Genomic DNA, 23490 nt, shown 5'->3' with positions numbered 1-23490 from the left:
GTAGAGGGTAATTTTATTCTGTATATTTAGTTTGGAGCGTCGGCCCGTGAGCCAATAGAGTTTTTTTAGTTTGTCCTTTAGTTGCTTCCTTTTATCTGAGATGTGTGTCTTCCACGTTAGTCTCCTGTCCAGGGTCATGCCCAGGTATCGGACTGTGCCCCTGCTAGGAACTGTTGCATTGTTGATGGTGACCTGGGGGCAGGTTTGTTTTCGGAGCGTGAAGGTTACATGTGTGGATTTCTTTTCGTTGACTTTGAAGCCCCATTTGTGAAACCACTTTTCCATGGAGTCGAGACTTCGCTGGAGAGTGGATGAGGCTATTACCGGGTCAGCGTGGGAAGCTAATAGCGCTGTGTCGTCTGCAAATGTCGCTATTGTTATATCATTTGATATAGGTAGGTCGGCAGTGTAGATGGAGTACAGTAGGGGTCCGAGGACACTACCTTGGGGTATGCCGGCTTCTATTGGGAATGTTGCGGAAGTGGCGTCTAGGTATTTAACCATGAATTGCCTATTGGTTAGGTAAGATTTTAGGATGGAGTAGTAGGGGTGGGGTAGGATCTTTTTAAGTTTGTATAGTAGCCCTTCATGCCATACTTTATCGAATGCCTGTTGGATGTCTAGGAAGACCGCTGAGCAATATTTTTTCTTTTCGAGTGTTTGGCTGATCGTATGAGTTAGGCGGTGGATTTGCTCTACTGTAGAATGATGTTTTCGGAAGCCGAATTGGTGATCTGGGAGTGTTTTCAAGTTCTCTAGGATTGGAAGGAGTCGGTTCGTGAGCATCTTCTCGAATAGTTTGGACAGGGTAGGTAAAAGACTGATTGGGCGATAGGAGCAGGTTTCGTATATCGGTTTACCGGGTTTGGGGATGAGGGTAATCAATGAGATTTTCCAAGCCTTAGGATAGTGTTCCAGGCGAAGGATAGCATTAAAAATCGATGTGATGAGTGCTATCCCTTTTGTGGGAAGTTCCTTGATTGCTCTATTGCCTATTAGGTCGTGTCCTGCTGCTTTCTTGGGGTTTAGGCGACTGATTGTTTCTATAGTCTCAGCAGAGGAGAAGGGTTCGATAGGAGGGGACATTTGGAAGGGGGTGTGCAGGTATTCAGTAACGTCCGCGGCGGCTTGGGGGGAATAGGGTTTGAATACTTTTGACAAGTGTTTTGCAAACAGGTCGGCTTTTTCTATAGGGCTTCGCGCCCATCCACCTTGCGGACGGCGGATAGGTAGGATTATTTGTGGGGGGCGTGTGAGTTTCCTGGAGGCCTTCCATAGTGAGTAGTTGGCGTCGGCTGTGGGGGATAAGCTGGCGAGGTATTTATGGAAACAGTCGTTTTTATAGTTTCTTAGGGTTCTGGATAGCTTTCTAGTTGCGTTGTTAAGTTTGCGTTTGTCCTCCGGTGTTCTATGGGTCTGCCATACTCTTCTTAGTCTTCGTTTTTCTGCTATTTTTTTTAGTATGTAATGGGGATATTCTTGTTTGCTGTTAGATGGCTTTGTCGGTGTGGAGAGGCGGATTGCGTTTATTATGCTCGTGTTTAAGTATTCCGTGGCTGCTTCGATATCTTCCTTTGTTTTTAGTGGGGTGAAGGCTGAGGTTGAGTGTGTAAAGACTTCTCTGAAGAGCTGCCAGTTGGTGTGTTGGTTGTGAATGGTGCCATTAGGTGTATTCTCGATGATTGTTGAACTGACTGTTGCTATCACGGGAGAATGATCAGAGGAGAGATCAGCCGAGGAGTTGATCTGGACGTGTCTTGATGGGATATTTTTAGTTATGAAGAAGTCGAGAAGGTCGGGTATTTTGTTGGTGTCAGTGGGCCAGTATGTGGGTTCGTATGTGGTGAGGTAGTTGAGGTTGTTGTTTGTTATGCTGTTTAAGAGGTTTTTGCCTCTTGCTGTAACCAGTCTGCTGCCCCATTGGATGTGCTTGGCGTTATAGTCTCCTCCAACTATGAATCTGTTGCCCAGGGTGTCCAGGAAGTTATCAAAGTCTTCTTTGGCGATGGAGTGTCTGGGAGGGCAGTATACTGCTGAGGTGGTGATTGAGCCATGACAGTCTTCTATTGCCACGTTTGTTGCTTGGAGGTAGTCTTTCTGGAATGATGGGAGTTCGTAGTGCTTAATACTTGCTTTGATTATTATTCCGGTGCCACCGTGGGCCTTTCCGCTGGGGTGTTGGGTATGGTAGAATTTGTAACCATTTATTTTCAGGTAGCTCTTGTCGGTGAAGTGGGTTTCCGACACGAGCATTACGTCGATTTGCTGGTGTTTTAAGAAGAGTTCTAGTTCAAGTTTGTGTTGCGCTAGACCGTTGGCGTTCCAGAGTGCTATGCGCCTTGATTTTATTTTGAGTCGGGGCGTGCTAATTTTTCCACGATGAGTGTTAGTAGCGATAGCAAGTGATTTATTTGCTCCGATTGTTTCTCTATTAGCTTTTCAAGCCTTGAGGAGTTGTCTGTGTTTGGTGGGTTGGGGTCACTGTTTTGGGGAAGGTTCCTTTGGCTGTTCGGGTTGTTTTGGATGCCTTGTACTGCTTGGGCAAAGGAGGTTGAGGTGGAGATGAATTTGGTAGGACTGTGCGTTTGGTTGCTTGAGGGGGTTGGGGTAGTCGTGAATTTCGGCGGGCTGGGTGTTTGGTTGGATACCTCTTTTGCTCTGGGCTTAGGGTACCTGTTCGTGTATAGTGTTTTATATGCTGGGCAGCCTTTGTAGTTGGCAGGGTGGTCCCCTTGGCAGTGGATGCATTTCGCTGGGGTTTCCGGTGATTTGGCGCACTGGTCAGTGGAGTGAGAGCCTGCGCATTTAACGCAGCGGAAAGTATGGTTGCAGTATTTCTGCGTATGACCGTACCTTTGGCACCTTTTGCACTGCACTATTTCTTTTTTCACGAGCGGTGGTTCGATCTTTACTATCGCGTTCATTAGGCGACTGATGTTATATATTTCCTTATTGTTCGGTTTTTGTTTAATGTCTAGGAAGAATAAGGATAACGGGTCTTTCGAGACTCTATGCCTTATATTGCTTACGTTGACGACTTCGTGGCCGAGTTTTGAGAGTTCGTATTTTAGTTCGTCTATGTCTGCTGAGTGGTGTATGTTTCGTAGGACCACCCGGAAAGGCCTTTCCTGTTTAAGTTGGTAGGTGTGGAAGTTGGCGTTCAGGGTCCTGAGTGTCTTGGTGAGTTTTCTGTAAGCTTCTGGGTTCGTCGGTAGTATTTTCACCTTGTTGTTGCTTATCTTGAGGTTATATTCCTCCTTGCTGGTATCTCTCTCTAGGGACTTGGTCATTGTCTGTATGTCAATGACGTCGTCCACAAAAATTGGTGGGGGAGGGGGGATTCTCTGTGGGTGTTGGTTTGATGGCGGTTCTATGATTTCCATGGCGTCGTTTGAGGATTCCAATACGGCGAACCTGTTGTGTGTGTTTATTTGCGTTGCTGGTTCTATTTTCCTCTTCTTTGTAGTGTTAGCGTCGTTAGTGCGGAGAGTTCTGCTACACTTCTGCCACGGGGGGGGGGGGTAGCTCGGGGTAGCTGCGAGTCTGCTCCGGAGAGCCTGGTCGCGGTTGCTGGGCCATCATCGAGCTAGTTAATTCGGAATGAACAACTAGTCGTGAGGCTGTGAGGCTAGTATTCGGATTGGGGTTAGGTGCGTGGGATTTTCTTCGCCCTAGGGGGTAAGGGGCACTTAGCTGTGTTCTCTTTCGACGGTTGGGCGACACGTGTTGTTTTCGAACTACGCTGGGCACTAGAGACACGTCTGCACGCTTCGGCACTCCACAGCGAACTGTTTACTGCCACGTGCCGCTACAAATATTTCTTTTAAGGAGAGCTATAGGATTACTCAATGCCTTTATTAGACGGAGGGTTCGTCCTGTTGACCGCGGCTACGTTCGGCGACTAATTGTCGGCTTGAGCCCAAGCTCATTGTCACAAATCTCAAACAAATACAATTGGGTAGAATGACGGCAAATCGTTTAATTACAACTGTAGATTTTAATTACAATGTTTTTATGGATTTTCTCGAGGTTTCAGAGGGAAGGCACCGATGTCCTCTTATCTTCGACATACAAATATATGTAATATAGTGTAGTATCGTAGACGGATTGCCTGGGAGATATTGAGCGGGTGTTGTCAGCGTCGTCAAGGAGTGTTGTCAGCGTTGTCAAGAAGTGTTGTCAGCGTATTAAATGAAAACCGTCGTAACGAAAGTAGTAGTAGTGAGTGACGAATGGTGACTGCATACATATAGACTGACGGAGTATTAAACGATATTGTAACAAATCATACTGTTACCAAACCTAACGTTTGTGCGTGTTGTAACGTTTGGTTGTGTAACGTGTGTGTGTGCGTGTGCGTATGCGTGTGTGTGTGTACGCGCGCGCGTGTAAATGTTAAATTATAGCAATAGGTGTTTAAATGTTGAAAACATTTTATAACTAAATCTCTAAATATCTATACTCCGCTATAGTCTTTTGTGCTGTAAGTGAACGCTAGTATAAGACTTGTCGGTCTCCGGGCGCGGCCATGGTGCGCTATGCGGATGACACTCTGGTCCTGGTCGGAAGTCGTGGTTGACACGAGATGCTGCGCATCAGCGAAATCGTAACGGCCTGCGCGTTTCGTGCTGTGCGCGAACTGGGCCTGAGGGTCTCCCCTGCGAAGTCGGAGGCCATCTGGTTTTACGACAAGAAAAGGCAAGGGACTTCACCGCCCGGTCTAAGCATAAACATGGCAGGCGAAACCGTCGGGGTGGGATCGTAGAAGAAATACTTATGTCTCGTCATCGACAGCCACTGGACGTTCGAGCCGCACTTCGACTCCCTGATTCCGAAGGTATCGGCAGCTGCCAATGCCACGTGTGGCCTGCTGCCGAACATCGGCGTGGTGGGAGTTACGGTGCGCCGACTATACGAGGGCGCCGTTCGGTCCCAAGTGATGTACGGGGCCCCGGTATGGGCGGACAATCTAATGGCGAGTCGTCACAGCATCCTGCTTCTCAGAAGGCTGCACAGGGTAACCGCTATCAGAATTATTAAGGGATACCGGACGGTGTCCCACACGTCGGCAACCGCTCTAGGCGCGTCCCTCCGTAGGAGCTTCGGGCACTGGTGCTCGAAAGGAGATACGCCCGCTGGAGAGTATGAGACCCGGGAGAAGACTTGACTGAGCAGGCGGCTCTAAACGACCTAGGAACCGCCGAAGAGGACGCGTAGGACCAGTTACGATCCCAGCTGATCAACGAGGGAGGCGAACATCGAGGCGCGGTACAGGAGCTCATTCGATACGGCGTGTTCAGCGAGTACCTAAGGAAAATCGGACGGGAGACGACGGACATTTGTCACCACTGCGGAGAGGGCAGGGACACCGGCGTGGAAGTTGCCCCGCTACACTCTGCGACACGCCACAGGAGAAAGATTGACCCCCTTAGCGATTATAGAAGCGATGTTGAGAGGGTCACAAGAATACGAGGCCGTCCGCCTCTTCTGCGATCGAGTTATGCTCGCGAAGGAGCAAGCAGAATGGGAGAGAAAGAAAAACTCTCACCCTTGTAGGATAAGACGATGGAGGAGGATGGCAGCCAGGCGACCTAGAGCCGCTCCATCGCCGTCCCAACGAACCACGTCTAGAAGGGGTGACAGCGCTAGGGGCAATGGCCCCCCTAACGCCAAATTGAATAGTCAGGAATTATTAGGACTGGCTCGAACAAGACGACGCGGGAAGAGGTTAGGTTGTGCAACAGAAGTTAATTCATAAGAGGTTCCTGGAGCACTCCTGTCATACGCGTAGGATGGTCATCATGGAGTTTTAGTCGGTAGGAGTCCGACACTACTCTGCTGTTATGCGATTATTAGCAACAGCGGAGTGTCCAAGAGGATTTCTCCACGTACAAAAGAAAAGTATACGACTTGTCGAAGAATTATAAATTTTCCTGTAGCAATCTCTCCACCGTAGTATTTCATTATTCGCATCTACTCCCAAATATTTATAACTCTTTTGTACTGCAGGTCACATGAAGGTTACAGTGTTACAGATCATTGGAGTGATTTCGTTATGATTTTGCTATCACGCTATGATGATTCCTATCATCAAAACAACAGATATTCAAGGCGATCAGATTATATTGTTCATCCTATATATATGCAGAAGCTATCTTAATGCAAATTAATAACGTTCACTGATTACAAGTACTTTATAATTCGATGTGTATTTATGCTTCAACATTATAAAATGAGTGTAATGAAGATCAGACAGAATTTTATCGACTTGTAGTAAGAACATACAGGCGTAAAAAATTTAATTGGTGATTCTTGAAGTTAAAATAAGATGAAAGTCAATAATAAAAAATTTTTTCGGCTTTGTTTTCTATTTATTGACAATTAAAAATTAGCCAAAATATTGCTGGGAACGAGGAAAGTTCTTTACACAAACGCAACTATTGTGGATCAGTCTAAGCATCGGAGTAGACACATGCTCAATTCGAACATGTTTCATGATTTTCATAGAAACAGAGTACATAATAAGCACGACACATATAATATGCACTGGACACACTGCACACAGTACACATCCAAATCATTCGCGTTGAAACTAAATAAAAAAGATTAAAAAGATAATAAAGAATACAAAAATAAAGGAAACAAAAAGATTCAAAGAACTAAAAATGGAAAGGTGAGAAAAATGTACAACAGAATAACTTAAACCTGTGCAAAATCTAGAATTAACTCCAATTTTCAATTTGGAGTAACGAAAGATTAACGCAAAAGCATTTAACAAATATAATATATATGTCGGAGATGAGAGGACACCGGAGACCTTCCCTCTGGAACTTCAGAAAATCCTTAAAATTGTAATTAAAGTTTACAGCTATAATTAAGCGATTTGCTATCATTGTACTTGTTTGCGATTTGTGATAATAAACTTGGGCTCGGGGCGACAGTCAGTCGCCGAACGTAGCCGCGGTCACGGGATGAACGCTTTGTCTAACAAAGGCATGGAGTAATTCTATAACTCTCTTTAAAAAGGAAATAGTTGTAACACTCGACAGTAAACATTCCAACGGTTTCTGTCCCGTGGCTCGCCACACGCAGACCCTATTCTTCGAGTAAAATGATTGCCAGATGTCGATGCGTCTCCGCAGTACATGTTCAGCTAGCCTGAGGGCCCGTTATAAATCTTAAGATTTAGCTAACTAAAGTCCTTCAAACAGACAAACAGTCTTTGTCCCAACTACGAGAAGATAGAGGAGACCTATTTTTCAACGAACGACGTCTCCCACTAGCAACTTTCTCTCGAGGATATAGAAATTGACCAATTAGCAGCAACGCCAATTTCCCTTACTTTCTGAACGAAGGTTGTCCTCGACGAATCCGATGATCTCGTGTCCTTAGACACATCCCATCATAGTTTTCCTCGGTAGCATCATCGGGACGGAGATTCATTCTTTTTTGCGATCTCATCGACGAAAAGTAACGCCTTACGGTTCGTGAGTGTTACACGCTTGAATTAGTGTAGTGAGCAAGTAGATCTATCATCCCGTTGGCCGCGGATTCGTTATTGAACCTAAGACCAATATCACTACTATCGCGAGTGTCCAACCGCCACGGTTGATTGTCAAGCCTGTACTATCCATACTTGTGTTAGCAAACCGTACCTTTGTTATACCACGACGATGGCCAGTTCCAATGAAGATTTATCCAACGCCCACAATCCTATTGCTGTCCCCTCTCCGACATATAAATTGGGCCACCATATAAAATAACACAATGTTCTTTACCATTTATTGAGATACAATAATACTTTGATAACATAAATAAAAATTTCGTACGAAACAATATTGATTAACTTTAATCCTTCTGTCATTTGATATCTTGGAATATATTTTATGACCAAGTGTACTAGGAATTAAAAAACAATACCGATAATAGCCAGGAATTTGGGACCCAAGTTCTGCAATTATGGAGAGGTAGAAACGATTTTATTCTTCGAAAGTGAGATCTTAGACATGCCAAACGTAGAAAAAGATAATGCGAGTGAAAGAGAAGAAATTACTGAGAGTCGAAGCGTTCGGTAAATTTCGAAGCGTTTCGGTTCGCGAGGTACTTTTTCACATAACTCGAAGTAAACTCGGCGCGAAGGGGGCTTATGAACGGTTCCAGGGCCCCTTTCGCCATGCACCAAGTACGGCGGTACGAATCCGGCACTACTCGACGCCCTTTCCTGGAGAGCGCGGGGCGCCTATGAAGGTTTCCTCCACGGAGAAAGCAGTACTTTTTTGGTACTTTTACAAAGTACCATTATGTGCTATTTTGTAAGGTACTATTTAAGGTACTATAAGGTACTATTTTATATAAACAATTAGGATGACTTGTTATTATTGCATTACAATTACTTACCCATTTTAAAGGTACTACAATATTAAAGATAATTTATGAAAATCAAATTGGAAAGTGCGTTTATTTTTACAATAAACTATATGTATCAACTCTAACTACAAATTGGTAGATTCAGTAAAAATTATGAGTAATATTACGAATAATAGTTTGTTACTAGTACTTTATGACAGGATACTTTCGAGATTTGACACTCAGAATTTTTTATTTTTGTTCAGTGACCAACACACTATGCCTTGGTGAGATTTTTTGAATTAAAATGAGACCAAACATAATACTTTTATAAAATCGGATAATGTGACTATTTGAAATCATATTTAAAAATTTACTATTGGAAATAGTATTCATATATATACTTTTATATAAAATTTACTATAAAATTTTATAACAATTTGCGTTTGATCTCATTTTAATTAGGAAAATGTCGTTAATATGTTAATGAAATTTATATTAACTACAAATTTAAAATAAAACGGTCTCATTGTGACATTTGTGTTAGATTACTGATGTGAAAGCGAAAGTAACCATCTTTCGAGTGTCCAGAATCTAAACAATATTTAAGGTCTGTCATGTCTGCCCTGAGGGAAGATAGAGGGAGCCCTGGCGTTTCCTACCTCCAGGGCGTAGTTGGGATGTATCTCACAAACCGGAGCATTATCTACACTGACCGGGGTAGAGAAGTGGTTAGCAAGGCCCCGCAAGGGTCTGTACTAGGCCCACTCCTCTGGGACCTCGCATATGACGAGGTGATGCCTCTGGACTCGGCACTGACGTGCTACCCAGAAATGGCATGCGTGGCCTCCATCAGAGGATTGAGGCTGGAGCTGTCCCTTGAGAAAACCGATCACGGGGCCTCTCCAGCAGAGTACCGCCTGATTCTAGGCTGGGGTTTTTAATTGAAAAGAAACAAGGGATATTTATAATCTGGTTAATCCAGATGTAAGACGGCATATTGTACCGATAATTAAAGTATTATCTACTTAACAGATTTGCCTCATCTAGTTAATCCTGCCTATTGATTTTCCAGATAAGGTTATCAAAAATAATTTCTCGTTTATATATGTCGCGCAGAACAATTCAAACATCCACTAAAAGCTTTTCCACATTTTACTAATTTACGACTTAAGTATAACCTTACTAATTTCTAAGGCTTCTATTATTCCATTTAAATCGATACTTATAAATATCTCTGAGATTATTCATAATACTGAAAAATGTTTCAAACAAAAGCTAAATTGGGGACGCGTAATTTGATGTCAATAGTTTATTGTAGGTAGAAACATAGAGGACATATGAAGCTCACCTTTACTGTTTTTAATGAAATTATATATTCTTTAATACATGAATCGTTCCGTCTTGATATTCCCTGTGAAAAGTTATCAACCTATTTATGTTGGAAAATTAATAATTTAGCAGATATGTTAACTATTTTATAAAATTTAGTCTACGAAGTATAAAGGAAGGCAAGTATAAAAATAGTGCTTTAGATTTTTCATTGTCTTTCTCTTTTGAGAACAAGAAGAATTAGTTCAATTTTTGTGATTTACTTCTATCTATAATAGTATTAACTTCATGAAAATAAACTAGATGATTTATTACTATTTTACGCAAAGTGGCGTTAATTTACTTTATGCTTTATCATATTCTTACATAGTATGAATACATATATTCTATTATCTCTATAGAGAATGTATCATAGTATGTGGGACCGACTTCAGGAGTGAAGAAGAGGCATAATGAAAAAGGTTCATATGAACATGTGTTCTATCTGACCTTGTTTTAACTTTATAGTCACTATGCACAAAAAATATATGAAACTTTTTGTACAAAAGTGAGTTTTTAGAGCAGATATTTTAAAAAATGTACCAAAAAAGTGGTAATTTTTGCTATATTGAATTTCCACGCACTTAGCATAAACTTTTCAGGTAGAGCAATACGAAATATTTATTTTCTACAATATTTGGCAGCGATTTATCTAAGAACGTTCCGTTAGATCAGGTCAAATTCATCCCAATAGCTCTAGTGAGCAGATTATATTATTTATCGCCACTGTATATTGTTGCACTATAAGGTCTTTCAATTTCTTTTGTAGGATATTGGACTTGTTGCATCATTTTTTCATAGGATGTAGTAGGATGAAATTTTGCTGTCACCGATGCTATATATTTCTAAAAACATATTTGCAAATGTCTCCGTAATCAGAGACAGTTGCAGTTCTCCTTTTTATTCTTTTTAAGGTAACGATGAAATTAAAAAGCTGTTGCTCTAATAAGATTAGTTATTGGGAGTTTAAACACCTTTGCTTGTACTTCCGTTATTACTTGTTGACACTTGCTTGTAAACACGTTTTATCTCTACGAAGGTTCGACAGAAACTCCTTCAATTCCCATATTCTATTAAAGATATATTATACACATATAACTTTTATTATAGTTATTTTTTAATTATAACAAATTTAATCAATTTCACTTGCAGAACGAAAAAATGTATAAACTAAGAAACTACCTGTCAAAGGTAACTACCACTTTCACCCCTCGCTTTATCCATTTCTCCCGCAAATTATTATTTTAAAAATATCAATTTTTTTTATTGTCGTTTTTATAATTCTCTTTTTTTTAATTTATTTTTAATTTAATTTTTCTCATTTAAATATCTTGCTGTAATTATTATCATACAGGTTAGGGCGGAAATCGTAACACTACGGGGCAAGGGGTGATTCTACATAAAATACTAAGAAAAAATTTTGACATAACGCTTTTTCATCCGAGACTCTGTTTTCAAGAAAATCGAGTTTGAAAATTTGACAAGTATATCTAAATTTGGCCTAATTCTCGGATTAAAGAAGAATAAATAGTCGATAGGAGTTTAAACTACATGTGAAAATAAATAAAAAATGTAGAATAAAATTTTCTCGTCTGATGCTTTATTTCTTCAAGAAAGATAAATTTGAAAATATGTCATGCGTGTGTATCAGATCAGTTCGTAATTAAACATCTTTAAAATTTATTTTCTTGAAAATGAGATTTTAAACGGAAAGTATTCTTTAATATATTAAACTGATTTTTACATGTATGATAATCTCGTATTAATTAGTCCAGTTGAAGTATACTTGACAAATTTTCAAACTCGATTGTCTCTGAAACGAAGCGTCATATGCAAAATTTGTATTCTATATGTTTAACTTATTTTTTCATATAGATTCATCCCGTGCTCGGTTATTTTTATGATTTCCGATCCACTCTGTATAAGAGATCGTTACATTAGCAATTATACCATAATCATTGTTGCGAGATATCTCGGGAATCACACAGAAAAGACGTAGTACCCGGACAAGTTGAAGAGTTAAGAAGTTGGAATCAGCCAGAGTTAATAAGGCTGATGAAGGCAAAAGGTTAAAATTATACATGTACATTGTCTTATCCCGAGCGAAAATATGAAATTATAAAAGTCACTCAATACTTTATTTATTCTTAAGTCTCTTTATCATATACCTATATTCATACAGTTACAATATTATTTGTAATATTATAAAATATTAAGTTATTAAACACTAACTGGAGTTTTAAGTAAATGACATAATACCTATATACATACATGATTGTACCAATGCATAACGCATGTAAGAACATTTATTATACAAATTATGCATCTTAATTAATATGTAACATATTTCTAAACAGCTTCATACGATTAAAGTTACTATTTATATTTCATGTTATAATGATATTCCTTTTCTTTGTTAATATTATTGTAAATAGATTAACTTGTACGAATCAAATAAGAAAACCCGGAACGATATTCAGATTTCACTCTTTATTAAATATTTTTTAACGTAATATAAAAATATGTTTGGACCAAATAGGTTTCCTTACAATCACATTAAATTATAAAAATATTCCACATCTTCATGGATTGTATATTACATCTCTCTATCGAATTATTGATTCCATGATCGTATTAATGTATTCTATACAGATGATCATTCTCGATTTGTTCTAATACTTAATTGTATTTTTATGTGACTCGGTTGCTCGATGAATCAATTGAATACATTCTAACTACAGTTCAACTGAATAAGTTTTTAGTAAAATCTGGTAATAAATATTGAGAATATAATGAGAAGCGTTGCAAACGTCAGCGAACTGGAGGAGTTGAAATAGTTCCTGTGAGTGTACAACCAGTTCTCAATGGTTTCTTGATGGACGTTAAGCCATTCCAAATTTCTGGTTGCCTTCAATAAGATAGTCTGAAGAGTGTCTGGTTTCAATCTTTCCTTCGCCAAAAACATAATTAACTGTCAAGTAAAAAATGATTGCATACTATTAATTATCAATAACTGGAGAAACTTACTCAAAATGATACGTACTGCTTAGGCAAATATACAAGTTACTCGTTCAAAAGTTAATAAACGAACGATTGTTAACTACTTAAGTACTAAGCAAATTTCATAATTTTTATAGATATATTTACTAGTATGAAGTTTAAGTTACTACTATATAATGGAAAACCACAAGGAAGGAATATAATCAGCAATTATAAATCTCAATAACCAATTATTGAATATTTAAAAAATGTTGAATGCTATAATTTTGAATATATCCTTGATTATAATCATTTATAATATTTCATAAATCTGTTACCTATTTTGAGGACCTTTATATCTTTTGATATATCAACTCATCATATTTTTTACATGTGCTTTTACGTTATAATTATGAAACTTTCTAATACTACGACAATTGTGAATAGCACGTTTAAACATTTGTTCGTATAAGTTTTCTTCGGATTCATTATGTATCTCTTTTCACTGTTGGCTATTGTAATAACGATTTTTTGTAAGAACATAATAACCAAAGTATACGTCAAATATATTGATTAGCCATCTTGTCCTTTTCAATTCTACTCTTATCATATAAAAATGATTGAAAACATTTATAAGTTAGATCAGACAAAGGAAACGTATGAGTGCATGAAGAAAGACAATTAGAGCATATTTCCATAAGGAAAAAGAAAAATTATATTAGAGGCTTTGTTAAAATTCATTTTGTGATAAAGACCGACCAATGCATTTAATTAAAGTAAAAAGAAATAAGATAGGAATAGAAATAAAGTTTTAAAGCTAATATATTTTAATTAAACGTTATCTTAATTAATTAAACGTACCTGTGTAAATTGATCCTTATTTGTAATTGCGCTTGCAATTATGTCAGCACTCGATTTGATGACGTCTTCGGCTTTGTTCCTGAAATCAAAAAGTTCTGTAGATTATACCGAACCAATCACACCTCGATATTATTTAATCGGATTCTCAACGATGAAAACAAATCCAATTGTCAATTACAATTTTTTTATCTTCTCAATTTCGTTAGTCAGCACTTCCAGAGCAATGCTGACACCCTTTGCATTCTGAGACACTACATTTAGAACTGCATTATTAAATGTCACAGTTGCATTTTCCTGAATGGACATGTGCAAGTATTCCTTCAGAAGATCTACTGACTCGGAACAAGCCAAGAGAGAAAGTAAACTCTTTTTTTCGTCTTCGTCCTTTGTTTTCAACAATTCGGTCAGAGTGTAGTTCCACACTTTTTTATTTGCAGATCTTATTCCATCGCAAAGAATATTGTTTTTCAAGTCAATGTCAAATCTGTAAATAAAGTAATTACTTTTTTTGCTAAATAATTCATCTTGCGCTATACATACTGACTATCTCAATATCGGCAATATCATTTAATCCTGCTTCGATCCATTTTTTGTGACTCAACGTCTTGCTTTCGTTTCAATCGAAAAAAAGGGTTTCTAATGTTTCAAAGAAACTTTTAGCATGCAATTGAAAACTGGAATAACGCATACTAATTAACGATTATTTCTCTCAATCATAAGAAATATTCTAGCGATCGGAAATGATATAGAAAACGGAATACAGTCAGGAATTTATATTATATACATATCATATATTATATATATATATCATATACATATATTATATATTTATATGTTATGTATATACATATATATTCTTTAATTTTCTTTTACTATCGCGTGGTACATAAGTTTTCGTATAATTATAGCAATCGTCATGATTCAATAAAATGCATTTACGTTTAACAATTGGAAAACAATATAATCGCAAGATTTGTAAATGATATACACCATCGATAAATCTTCATTTATTGTGAATAAGTTAACGATAAAAGGTAAGGAAGATTAAAAAAGAAACAAATGAGAGCAAATATAGCAACTTACGATCTACTGGAATTACTTAACCATGCGTTGAACTCTCTGTTGGTATAATCTTTGCATTCGTCAACGCCAGCTCTGCAGGCCCATTCCATTGCGTTTATCCTAAGAAGTTTCACAATATCGAGTTCTTCGCCTTTCTGATATGGCTTATACCTCACTTGACTCGTCACGGATTTCATTATTTTTCGAATATAATTCTGCAACGAGTTTGAACTTTTATTTAAACAGAAATAGAAAAATTGGTTACATTAGAATAAAAAGATCTTTCGGAAGGAATATAATATGTGCATCCTTTTTATTACGTACATTCGATTTTTTCTGCCTATTATCTTTTGTGTAAAATTGCCTACTGTCTGTTTTAAAATAGAAAACGTGCAAGACCGTAAATATTATGAATGAACATGATATGTAAAAAGCTATAAAATATCCAAAGTACAGTACTCGGTTTAGTATTTAATAGGTAAATTAAATTTCTGTCTGGGTCTTAATCCCTTAGTTGTGTTCATAAAAATATGAATTTGCATAAATATTCGGAGTCTGCTTATCATAGAATGATTGGACAAAAATTACACTAGAAAAGATCGCTTGTAGGTATTTTTTATCGTGTGTATAATAATATATGACTACTATATTATTTAGTCAATTAAAAACTTAATTTTTAAAATAAACTAAATTAATAATTCTATAAATTAGAAATAATTAAAAATTTCTCTATCATCAATAGAATTGCCGTTATTAATATAACTATTATGGAAAAATAGTTCATACCTACTGGACTTATATAATAACTTATATAATTACCAATATGAGTAATACATATATCTGAAATTGTGAATTGAAATATTTAGATTCTTTAAGTCGTATTATATATGCATACCATAAAATTATTATATTGTACAGAAGTACGTAACATGTTGTGCAAAAATTGCATATTCCTGAAGGTCGTTTGCCAAGGCACGTAATCTGTTTCTCTCTCAAGGTAAAGTGTGAGTGTCAATGCAACCGTATAGTTCAATCGGTTAGTGCGAGCCATGTTTAAGGCATCATCGATTAACTGAGCACGGTTTACGACGTGGATATTCTCGTAGTTATCCGAATTCAACTGCATCGATAACAGTTTCCACATTTCTGGCTCATAGTTCACGCGATAATAACCTAAAAGAAACCGAGCAACTACTAATTAAAAAATAAAAGTATGTATGTGTTATTCATCTTGCAAAAGATTAGACCAATTCAGATATATTTATAATAACGGTTGGCTTAATTATCTTGCACGCTTTTTAAAAAATTTAATTAATTATTAATATAATACATACACATATTTTTATAACGATGAGATATACTTTTACGGTATAATAAATATTTGAAATTTTTTACAAAATAGTTAAACCATTAAAAATTGATGATTTTTCAGACAATACAATTATAAATTAAGAACATGTTGTAATTGTTTGATTTATATATTAAAATATTAAATTATTATGACATTTAAAGCTACGATAATTATTATTGTATTGAAATATTTATAAGAATACTTTTTCAAGATTTGTAAGCTTCCTAGCTCGAAATTTAAATTTGCAATTCTTACAAAGCTACATAATAATAAACATGTTGTTTCTAACTATTACATAAACATGTTGTTACTAACTATGTAAAGATTTCATAAGTTTTCACAGCAACTATATTTTACGAAATTGAAAATTCATTCAATTTAAGTTGCAATTATTGGTGCGTAATTAAATCACTATAAGTTCCTGCATAAAAATAGTTTGTTTTTTCTACGCAGTAACTTAAGCATCAGTTTATCATTCAAAAAGTTAAAATTATTTTGTATTACATATGTTTTAGTTAATAGTTTCAAAACAGTTATGTATTAAATTTTCTTCAAATCTATTTATTAAAAAAACACTTATATTCTATTTATCGTTTTATAGGGCAAAAGATGATATTAAAAATGGACAATTTAATTTTTGTTAGAGGAAAAATAGACAATAAATAAATAAAGAATTAGAAGATTCACTGACTAAATATTATTAATTTTTAATTCAGTCTTTCTAGTACTACAATAGTTATACTACAGAAGCTTGATTATTCGAAATATATAACCATGAAACGCGCCATTTCTTTATTTCTCACATTAATCGTATCAGGATATTTATTATTTTTAAGCATATTTCATCCTAAAATGAAAATTATTGATGTTAAACCTATAGTAATAAATTTTAATATATGTATATTCAGTATATTTCATCCATATAAATAAAAAAATTCATTAGATCTTTGGAATTCTTGAATTTTTATATAGTTTGTTTTATATGGTATATTTCCGCTTTGGAACTATTTACGTATTCAATTTGTTACGAGTTCGAAAATATGTTATGTTGGGTAGAAATTATGCGAAATCATAGATAATGTGACGAATATAGTGCCCAATAAATCTAAAAAGAAATATGTTATTTCATGTATTACTACTGCTGTATTAATATTAGTTGTTGTAATTTATTAGTTGGAAGGAAATGGCCTCATACTTTTTAACAGGGTTATATTTTCAACTACGTATTCTATAAATATTAAAACTAAATAGGATCAAAACCCTACAATGAAAATGTATTGATTTCATTGTTATATTTTAATCTTACAAGGAATCACCCCAAAATCTCCCATTAATTGATGATGATAATCATAGTCTACTGTACTAGACATTTTTAAATATAGCCAATATTACACACCTGCTTGTTGTGTATTCACAATAATCCATCCCTCTGCCTTATTAAACTTTATCGTTTCATTACGGCCTGGTTTTAACCATATAATTGGAGTTGTATTATTAAAGTTCATGCTAGACGAGTTGACGTAAGTTATAGGCACCCACCAGTTTGCGTCATTTTTAGTTTCATAAAATGAAAATCGTTCTTGACTTAACTGCAGTTCATCGTCATGGTTTCGCTTTACATTCACAACCGGATATCCTGCGTTGTTCACCCATCCGTCCATGATTTTCCCGAACGAAGCTCCATCCCATTTTTTATTTTTTCCAAGATGCTCGAAAAGATTTGTCGAATTAGCAACATTCAGTGCACTGGAAAAATTGTTATCTCCCGTTAATATGATTTGTAGGTAAAACAAAAGACTAAAACTTTAAAAACCAATAACAAACATATGTAAATATCTTCTAAATGAAAAATGTTTACAAATATTTAATTTTTATTTGGGAAGTGTATATGACTGTAGAGTCACAATGACAAAAATCTTATTTTTATAAGTTATTGAACGATACTCTAAAAATTTTTGTCGTATTCTTTCAGTTCATAGCGTAAATTACCTATTTTGTTTAAATACTATCAAATCATTTTTTTATTGATCTTATTGAGCACAGAAAATACATGTGCTTCTTTTGGATACATATATCCCATTAGGTTTGTCATTTTTATGCTTAAATCGAGGTTGTAAATGTATATTTTAATCGCGAAAAAGGTACTAAAAAAGGAGTAGTATCGGAAGACTTGCGAAAAATGCTAAATATACATACATATCTACAATATGTATGAAAGCAGAATATGGGAATATGTCAAAACAAAGGACAAATACAATCTGTCTGACTTGCGAGATTCCCCTTTGCAAAATATTCTGTACAAAATATTATGTATAATAAGAAATGATAGATTTATAAATATGTATATCTATACATATATGTCGGAGATGAAAGAACACCGGAGCCTTTGGAATTTTGGATAATCCTGCAACATTGTAATCTAGAGTCTACTATAGCTGTAATTAAACAATTGTAGTTATTCAATCCGATCGTAATTGTTCGCGAGTTGTAATAATGAGCTTGGGCTCGAGGCGACAGCCAGTCGCCGAACGTAGCCGCGGTCACGGGATGAACGCTTTGTCTAACAAAGGTATGGAGTAATTCTATAGCTCTCCTTCTCTTTTTTTTATTTATTTATTTGGATTTTACAATTTGTCCAGTAGGATATTTGGTAAAATGTTGTAGCTGTATACTAATATAACATGTGGGTGGCTACCCCCAGCGGGGTACCATCATCGTGTTTGTTAGGTTATATCCTTTGTGAGATCTGTTGGGTGTTTTCCTTTTAATCTTCTTTTTATGCTTGATGTGTCGACCGTTTCCGCTGCCAGTCAGTTTGGGTGCGTTGCTATTTGTTCTCCGTACCTTCTTGCACTTTTGTTAATCTCCTTCTTGTCCGTTGGTATTCCCAGGTCTTTCCGAATGTCTTCGTTCCTAACGTACCATGGCGCGTTTACTACTGTTCTGAGTATTTTAGATTGCGTTGCCTCTATTTTGGTTATATGGCTCGTTGCTGCTGTTCCCCATAGTGCTATTCCGTAAGTTCAGATTGGTTTTATGACCATTTTATATATTTTTAGTTTGTTTTCTATGCTTAGTTTGGATTTTCGACTTGTTAGCCAGTACATTTGTCTCCTTGCCATCTGTATTTTGTCTATTGTTGCTTTAATATGCTGTTTCCATGTGAGTCGTGTATCTAAGTGGAGTCCTAGGTATTTGACTTGCTTTGTTTGTATTATGTGTGTGCCGTTTAGTACAATGTTTGGTGGTTTCTGTTTTCGCAGTGTGAATGTAATGTGTTTGCATTTTTCGGGGTTTGCTTTGATTTGTTTAGCTTGTAGCCACTTTTCTATTTTTGTGATATGTTCTTATAGTAATGTGACTGCTGTTACAGGGTTAGTATGCTTGACTAGTACCGCTGTGTCGTTCGCGAATGTCAGTATTTTGCTGTTGGTAGTTATTGGTATGTTGGCCGTGTATACTGTGTATAATATTGGTCCCACGACGCTTCCTTGCGGAACCTCTGCCTTGATGTCTTTGACTTCGGAGTATGTGTCCTTGATTTTTATTACGAAGTTTCTGCTGCTTATGTAGAATTTTGTCAATTGGTATATTTGCTCCGGGAATTGTTTCCTGATTGTTTGTAGAAGACTTTCGTGGTTTATTTTGTCGAATGCTTTCTCTATGTCCCTAAAGAGGGCTGTACAGTATTGCTTGTTTTCTAGTGCTAGTATTATTTCGTTGACTAGTCTGTGCATTGGCTCTATAGTGGAGTGTTTGTTTCTGAATCCGAATTGGTGATCCGGTATTAATTTTTCCTTCTCTATTATTGGTTTTATGCGGTCGTAAATTACTTTCTCTAGTATTTTAGAGAACACAGGAAATAATGATATTGGTCTGTATGATGTAGTTTGATGTGGGTCTTTGCCTGGTTTAGATAACATTATGATCTGTGCCAGTTTCCAAGGTTTAGGAAAGTATTGAATTCTTAGTATTGCGTTAAATATTACTGTGATTTGTCTTATCGCTTTTGGCGGGGGTTTTTTCAAGATTTTGCCATTGATTAGGTCGATACCTGGTGTTTTATTATTTTTTGTTTTCTCGATTATGTTTCTAATTTCTTGTGCTGTTGTTTTAGGTATGGCGTAGTGTTTGTCAGTTGATGTACTAGTGGTTAGCGCATCCTCGTCCGTATGATTATTATGGTTGCTGTTGTTGATATTATGTGGTGTAAATGTGTTGCATAGGTGGTTGAAAAATTCTTCAGCTTGCTCTTCGTTGCTTCTTGCCCATGTGTTATCTGCTCTTCTGATTGCTGGGACCATTTTTATTGTCTTCTTTATTTTTTTTTTTTTTTTTTGTGGCTTTCCATAGTGAGTAGTTGTAGTTCTCGTGTGCAGATAGTGACTCAATGAACTTTATGAACTCGTTGTTGTTGTGCTCTTTTATTTTGTTTTTTATTTCCTTCGCAAGTTTGTTTAGGTGCTTTTTGTTTTCTTTTGTTTTATGTTTTTGCCATTTTGCTTTCGCTTTTCTTTTTTCTCTAATTTTTTCGAGGATGTCTAGTGGAACTGTTTTTGTTTGTCTGTTGGTTGTTTCAGGTATAGTGGTTGCCCTTGCTGCTTCTTGGATAGTTTCTGTGAATGTTGTTACTGCTTGATCGATGTGTTCAGGTGTTTTCAGTGGGATGTTGCAGCTGATTTTGCTCTCAATTATTTCTTTAAATGTTTGCCATTGGGTGGTTTTGTTGCACAGCGTCTCTGTGTTGCTGTAAAGTATTGGTCTGTTTCTGTATGTAATTATTATGGTCGGAGGTAAGCTCGAGGCTGGGTGCCATGTTTAGTTTATTTGCGTTCAGTCCCTTTGTAACTGCAAAATCTAGCAGGTCAGGTATTTTGCTCAGGTCTGTCGGCCAGTATGTCGGTTTTCCTGTGGATAATATATTGAGGTTATTATTTCTAATGTATTTTTCCAAGGTTCTGCCTCGAGGTGTGGTGATTCTTGATCCCCATAGTGTGTGCTTTGAGTTATAGTCTCCCGCTGCAATATACTTGTCACCTAAGTGTCGGAAGTAGTCTTCCCACATTTGCGTTGTGATTTTGTGTCGCGGCGGTACGTATACTGCTGACAACTGCAGGTGGTGCTGTTAGTCTGTACGGTAACGGTGGTTGCTTGTATATGTTCCTTACTGATCTAGCTGTGTAGGTGATGTTTAATGTCGTTTTTTATTACTACTGCCGTCCCTCCGTGTGCTTTCCATGAGGGATGCTTGATGTCGTATATGGTGTAGTGCGGTATTTTTATGTAGCTTTTTATTGTGAGGTGTGTTTTTGAGACGAGTAGTATATCGTTGTTATTGCTGTACAGGAATGTTTTAGTTTCTAGGGCCCTTTGTTGTAGGCCGTTAGAGTTCCAGGCTGCTATTTTAAGCGTGTCTATTTTTATTTTTTGCTCATCATGTTAGTAAGTGATTGTAACATGACTGTTATCTGCTGTATTTGCTGTCTGAGGAGTTCGTTTTGCTCGCTTATCATTTTTGTGAGTATTTCGGTGTTTTTTATGGAATGTTTTATTAGCTCTTTGATTTCTATAGCGTCGTTGCTGTGGTTGTTCTGTTCTTGATTGTCTGGGGGTGACGACTTGCGCGTAGCTTCGGTTTCTAGCGGTGTTGGTGTTAGTGTGGTTATTGTTCCTTGCGTGCTATGTTTTTGGTGTTGGCGTAGGTTCTGTGTTGTCCTGTTGCGTGTGGAGATTGTTGTGTGTCCTGTTACGAAGCGGCGGAAAAAGCTTGCCTTGGAGTTGCTTTCTTACTAGACAACCTTTGTAACTCGCTGGGTGATTCCCACCGCAATTGTAACATTTTACGTCGTTTATTTTTCCCGTGTGTGGGCAGTTCGCTGTTAGGTGCTTTTCTGCGCATTTGACACACGCCGGGTTCCTGTTGCAGTAATTTTTAATGTGTCCATATTGTTGACACCTCATGCATTGTGGTATGTCTTTTTTGTGCCTGGGTGGCTCGACTGTGATTAGTGTGTTTAAGATTTTTTTAATATCGAAAATTTCCTTGTTGTCATTTTTATTTCTATTAGGAATAGCGGTAGTGGTTGCTTCGTATCGTATCTTGTAATATTGTTTGTCGTTCTTGTTTGGTGGCCCATCTTTGCTAATTCGTCACTTAGTTTTTTTGTGTTAATTTTTGGGTGCAGTCCTCTTATAACTACTTTGTAGCTCCTTTCCGTTTTGAGCTGGTACGTGTGGTATATGGCATTTTCCCCCATAATTCTTTTATAACTTTTCTGTAATTTTCTGGTGTGTTTGTTTGGATTTTTATTTGTTCTAGTTTTGTTTGTTTAATTGTGTAACTATCCTTTCCAACAATATTGTTAAGTTGATCAATAAGCGGGTCTATTATTTGCGCCTCAACAAATATTGGTGGTGGTTTTGTGACGTGTGTTGATTGGGTTGTGGTATTGCTTGTTGGGTCGTCGTCTGATTCTTCTGTTAGCGAGCTGAAGGAGTTTCTTAGCGGTAATTCTTGCAGCCATCGCTGCCTTTCCATATCTAGGTTGGCTGTTATTTTTCTTTTTTTGTTATAGCTGGCTACCTTCCAGCTTTCGTCCTGTTGAGTTGTTCTATAGCTCTCCTTAAAAGAAATATTCGTGGCGACACGCGACAGTAAACATTCCAACGGTTTCTGTCCCGTGGCTCGCCACACGCAGACCCCATTCTTCGGGCAAGATGATCACCAGATATCAACGCATCTCCACGGTTCATGTTCAGCTAGGACCGGTCACGAACGACGCTTCTCACTAGCAACTTTCCCTCAAGGACGGCTAGCATCCTTCTCTAACCACCAACATGGAAATTGACAAATTAATAACAACGTCAATTTCCCTCACTTTCCGAACGAAGCCCTCTCTCCACGAATCTGGTGATCTCATGCCTTTAGACACGCCCCATTATAGTTTTCCTCTGCAGCATCATCGTGACGGAAAGTCACTCTCTCGTGCACTCTCAGCAACTAGTTACGTATCGTTTTGATCAGTGAATTTCTCACGCTCTAACATAGAGTCCAACTTAGACTTTGACGAAACAATAAATTCGTTATCCCGTTGATTGCGGATTCGTTATCGAACCGGAGGTTATTGTTATTAGGGTCGCGAGTGCCCAGTCGCCGCCATTAATTGTCAAGTCTGTAGTATCCGTACTTGTGTTAATAAACTGTATCTTTTTTATACCACAACGAGGGCTAATTTCAATGAAGATTCATCAAACACCCACAACCCTACCTACAACGCCAACCCAACATATATATATGTCGGGTTTGTCGGGTTGGCGCCGGTTCTTGGAGCGCGTTGCGTTTCTTTATTAGGACAAGCCATTGTAGTTGTTCAAAGAGGTTTATATTTACAGTGATATGTACAAGAGTTGATTATATATATATATATATATATATATATATATATATATATATATATATACACATACATATATGTCGGAGATGAAAAGAAAACCGAAGCCTTTCCTTGGAAATTTTGGGA

General features: G+C 37.1%; 1 protein-coding gene across 1 annotated transcript; it reads right to left on the bottom strand.

Annotated features, from left to right (window-relative positions):
- Positions 1 to 12272: 12272 nt before the first annotated feature.
- On the bottom strand, positions 12273 to 17734 carry LOC117233849 (aminopeptidase N-like). Its single transcript, XM_033494474.1, has 6 exons — positions 17367 to 17734; positions 15515 to 15792; positions 14641 to 14834; positions 13736 to 14041; positions 13558 to 13636; positions 12273 to 12688 (listed from the first exon to the last, which is right to left on the bottom strand). Exons 1-6 carry the CDS (start codon positions 17629 to 17631, stop codon positions 12476 to 12478), a joined length of 1335 nt encoding a protein of 444 aa, XP_033350365.1. The 5' UTR covers positions 17632 to 17734; the 3' UTR covers positions 12273 to 12475.
- Positions 17735 to 23490: the final 5756 nt, after the last annotated feature.

Source organism: Bombus vosnesenskii, unplaced genomic scaffold (assembly GCF_011952255.1).
Source record: "Bombus vosnesenskii isolate JDL3184/JDL3185 unplaced genomic scaffold, Bvos_JDL3184-5_v1.1 scf7180000013299, whole genome shotgun sequence".
In the NCBI taxonomy this organism is placed as follows: Eukaryota; Metazoa; Arthropoda; class Insecta; order Hymenoptera; family Apidae; genus Bombus; species Bombus vosnesenskii.
The sequence above is the reverse complement of the archived record's forward strand: the minus strand, read 5'-3'. Positions and strand labels throughout refer to the sequence as shown.